General features: G+C 42.5%; 1 protein-coding gene across 1 annotated transcript in view; it reads right to left on the bottom strand.

The window, feature by feature from the left end:
• The window catches only part of thsd7ba (thrombospondin, type I, domain containing 7Ba), a gene marked incomplete at both ends in the record, with an annotated part of 111,038 nt that overhangs the window by 80,367 nt on the left and 25,671 nt on the right, over positions 1–5,000 (bottom strand). Inside the window, 2 exons of the mRNA XM_079733839.1 lie at positions 1,381–1,550; positions 3,815–4,063. Coding sequence (XP_079589965.1) covers positions 1,381–1,550; positions 3,815–4,063 — 419 coding nt within the window. The remainder of the gene's footprint in view (positions 1–1,380; positions 1,551–3,814; positions 4,064–5,000) is intronic.

Below are 5,000 nucleotides of genomic sequence, written 5' to 3'. Positions count from 1 at the left end.
TTTCCATTTAAATTAATGCCCACGGTAGAAACTGCTTCATTATGAGCTTTATGCTTTCACTAAAAGTTATTTACACGGTCTTTGATCACCTTTAACAAAAACAACTTGCATGATAAATTATTTCCGTTGCATTCATTTCCATGGTTACAGAAAAGTGTGTGTGTGTGTCTTCTTTTTTTGTTTTAAATTATACAATAGAAATAAAACAAATCGTTTATTGTCTGTTCCGATGTAAATGTGTGGGCTTCTGCTTTTCTCTTTGGTTGGTTTTTTTCGTTGCATCACTGTCATTCTGGTCTTTAAAGCACACTTTCTGGATTTAAATCATGCAAAACAACAATCTTTGTTTTCATTTCATTCCCCAGCCACAAAGGAAGGGTCCAACGCCCACACAAAGGCTAGCATATTAGTTGCTTAAAAGAGCAGTGGAACACCACACAATGACATGGTAAAAATCCTTCTTTTGCACCTAAGCTTCGCTAACTTAAGTTTGCTATAATGAGATGCATCTATGGGAATGTTTTTTGTCTAGCCGGTGTCAGTTTTTCAGGATGATGATACATTCTCTCCCATTTTTCTCTTTATTCAAATTATGAAGCACAAAAATCTTTTTGTTCTGTGGTTAGACACAGGCAACAAACCGCACCTCATATCGTAAAAACTGTCAATAAAGATTCCATTGAACTTACTAATTCCATTGAGCAAATTAATTGTTTGAGCCTATTAAAATCTTCCCAGCTGTTTAAACTGGTGCTCTGGCAGTTTTTTTGATTTTATTTATTCATATCCTTTATGTTTATGTGATGTTTATGTTCCTGAATCCTTTATTTAACTTGTGTGTACATACATTTATTTTTCTGCTCCTGAAACATGCAATTAGATTATTCTTCTGTAGCTCTTATGGATTTGAATAGTGGGAGCTTTTCTATGATGTTCTGCAAATAACTTAGCAACTGACCAATTAAATTTCACCTTATTACCCTTTGTGTTGACATAAATAAGAGATTATAATACTTGAATCTGGAATGTGCATAGCCTTTGCGCTTTCTAAGAGTTAATTGGCTGACTGATATCCCCGTCGAAGCCTAAAATTACATTACATTATAAGTAGGATGAATCATATCATAAGTAAACAATGACTGTAAAAAAAAACACATTTAATGAGCCAAAAACACCTCGACTTGGGCAATTTATACTTCTTTCGCTTTGACAGGATGTAGGGCTTTCGGATGGTTATGCTTTGGCTTCGGTTTCCGAGTCTTTCACTTTGTCAGGGAAACATAAACGTGGATGTGATGTGGAGTTATGATGTGTTGATGACGGCCTTTCCCATGAGGGTCACCAGATGCTCCGTGAGAGGAAGTGATGGGGGTGTCTTACCCTCCTTCCTGTGATGAGGGGCTGACGGGTCGGGGACCTGGACGCAGTAGACCTCCCTGGTGTGGATCCCTCCTCCACAGAGGACGCTGGTGTTCCCCGCACGCCGGTCATGAGGGCCCAGCAGGGGGCTCACGCGACACAGGCCCCAGTCTGTGGTCCTCCATACAAACCTGACCAAACAGACCTAGGGTTACACTTCCTGTCCACACCAAACAGACCTAGGGTTACACTTCCTGTCCACACCAAACAGACCTAGGGTTACACTTCCTGTCCACACCAAACAGACCTAGGGTTACACTTCCCGTCCACACCAAACAGACCTAGGGTTACACTTCCCGTCCACACCAAACAGACCTAGGGTTACACTTCCCGTCCACACCAAACAGACCTAGGGTTACACTTCCTGTCCACACCAAACAGATCTAGGGTTGCACTTCCCGTCCACACCAAACAGACCTAGGGTTACACTTCCCGTCCACACCAAACAGACCTAGGGTTACACTTCCCGTCCACACCAAACAGACCTAGGGTTACACTTCCCGTCCACACCAAACAGACCTAGGGTTACACTTCCCGTCCACACCAAACAGACCTAGGGTTACACTTCCCGTCCACACCAAACAGACCTAGGGTTACACTTCCCGTCCACACCAAACAGACCTAGGGTTACACTTCCCGTCCACACCAAACAGACCTAGGGTTACACTTCCCGTCCACACCAAACAGATCTAGGGTTACACTTCCTGTCCACACCAAACAGACCTAGGGTTACACTTCCTGTCCACACCAAACAGACCTAGGGTAACACTTCCTGTCAACACAACCCTAACCAAACAGACCTACGTTTACACTTCCTGTTAACACGAACCTGACCAAACAGACCCAGGAATACACTTCCTGTCAACACCAAACAGACCTAGGGTTACACTTCCTGTAAACACCAAACAGACCTAGGGTCACACTTACTGTCCACACAAACTTGACCGAGCAGACCTAGGGTTACATTTACTGCACATACACACATTCAGTGACATATACTTTACATACAGATGCAGACAAAGTTACATACACAAACACATGCACCAACATAGACTGTCCATACAGAAGCAGACATTGACATATACATACAGTTACATTACACTGTACATGCTCACAGACAGTTACAAATTCTGTTCAAAGTGTGTGTGTGTGTGTGTGTGTGTGTGTGTGTGTGTGTGTGTGTGTGTGTGTGTGTGTGTGTGTGTGTGTGTGTGTGTGTGTGTGTGTGTGTGTGTGTGAAGAAGACAGACAGGGACATACACTGTAAGAAGTATAGTTGCATGTTCTACATATGCATGCATCCATAGAATCGGCGAATGATATACACGCCTGCATAAACAGGTTGATTGTCTATAAATGCAAACAAAAGCATCCACACACAGGCACTTACATCCCACACACACACACACACACACACACACGCACACACACACACACACACACACACACACCACGTAGTAAACACTAAGGACAATTGCTCGTGAAAATAGCCAAAGACTGATTAATCTATGATTAATTACATAATAAAGTCCTGATTAAAGCACTTAACGCGAGTTTCTCTGAAATAAACATCGGTGCTGGGGTAAGGCTGGAACCCTCCCCTGTAAGGTAGAGTTGCTTAAGTTGTGTCTTTGGAAATCTTTATAGCATTTGAATCCTGCTGGGGAACACACACACACACACAGACACACACACACACACACACACACACACACACACACACACACACAGATAGACACAGACACACACAAACAAACGTATGGTATGTATATATACAGCTTGGATTTGACTATGACAAACGTGGCAGCGCAGAAGGAAATAAAATCAGCACAGCTTTCAGTAATCTATCACATGCTTCATTTCCATAATGAGTTTTCCCTAATCATGAAAAGCTTCTGCTTTGAGGCACCCCATGTAACATCAGCAAATAAAAAATCTAATCAACACAGTGGAAAACAAAATATTCTCCATTGACTCTTTGTTTACTGCATATTGTTTCATCCATAACTCATCTCACTGCAAGCATCCCAGTCATAACAATGAGGCTGTGTAACACACTTCCTTTAACACAGGGTTAATAAGGCACCTTGGGGTTATTAACACTAATAACAATCACGACACTGATAATACGACTCGCACTACGTCTATTATGGCTAATAAAGTAGTCAAAAGTTCAAATCTGTTGTTTCCCCTCCATTGCACACTGGATGTTTGTGGCATCCAGGATGTCAGAACGCATCTGCAATGCTCTCAGGTGAAATAGCATAAAAAATGGAATATTAAAAATCAGTGTCACATTTGCATTAGGCCTCAGGCTTCTGAATTATCGCAAACCGATAATTCGCTGTCTACATGCGAAGCCAAAGGAAACATGCTCGATATTAGCCCTCCGCACCTGGGGCAGTTTGGTAGCAGGTCTCCGATGATGTTGCAGGCTTCCTTTTCCTCAAGGGCGGGGCATTCTTTCCCTCCACCAATGGGAATCTGCGCCATCGTCCGCGCCCGGACCCGGTAACCGGGCGACAGGTCAGAGGAGCGGCAGGTCTTGGAGCAGGGGCTCCACGAGGACCAATCAGACGTCTCGCAGTCCTTGGGCATCACACAGGACTGGAAGGTCAAAGGGGAGTCGCCCTGGGTACAAAGACTGCAGAGGGGAAGAGGCAAGAGAAAGACTAAAAATGGAGGACGAAACATGTCTGTTTGTCTTTCAATAACTAACAGCGTAGGAATATAGAATAATATATGTTTAAAAATGGAAGACTAAGAAATATATCTTTCAAGGAAAGAAAAACTTTGAATCTAAAAGTGAATGCCCTTTATTACCCTTGCGGAGTTTGATAAATTGGGGGCCCAGAGAGACAGGTGGGAAGAATGAAGGAGAAATATGGCATATGTCAGCGGGGGTTAGAATTTGATTAGGCCTTTTGCAAGGAAGCGGCTTGCTCAGAGGGGCTTGAAAATGGCACATCAGATGGAAGAAATGCCAGCCACGTGGTGGACCTTACGTTGTGTACCTCCGCCCCCTGACGGACAAATGACCTTTCTGGGGGTCTGACGAAATGAGTGTCATTATCATTTAAAGGGAGAGTCGTGTCCACGTGGACGAAAGCCTACATTTTCTTTGCAGAGTTCAAAATGTAAAAAGAGTACAAATAGGGCACCACCATTCACACTTAGAAACATGAATAAATGTAACAGTCACATAATTACAAATTTTAATTGTTTAAAATGGACAATCTAATTAGTTTGGTGCATTATTCTCTGAGCGCCACACACATTCGGTGAGCATTTTACTTGGTAATTAGACGGTTATTAGAAAAGAGTAATGAATCCGAAACTCAGGTGGGAAATAGAGATTCAAAAGGCCTGCTGTGTCTAAGAAGTGAATATGGTCACCATGCTCTGTAAAACATCTCCAGACAGACTTTTTAACCCAGTCAGGAAGAACCCCTGGCTCCCATTTTTGGTTCTTGAACATAAGTGGTTATATTACAATGTTTGTATAACTGAATAACTATATTAATGTTTTCGATACTCACAATGCAATCAGCACATGACAAATTTGAGAAGTTAATTATTAA

This window comes from Pollachius pollachius (genome assembly GCF_949987615.1).
Source record: "Pollachius pollachius genome assembly, chromosome: 3".
NCBI lineage: Eukaryota > Metazoa > Chordata > Actinopteri > Gadiformes > Gadidae > Pollachius > Pollachius pollachius.
The sequence above is the reverse complement of the archived record's forward strand: the minus strand, read 5'-3'. Positions and strand labels throughout refer to the sequence as shown.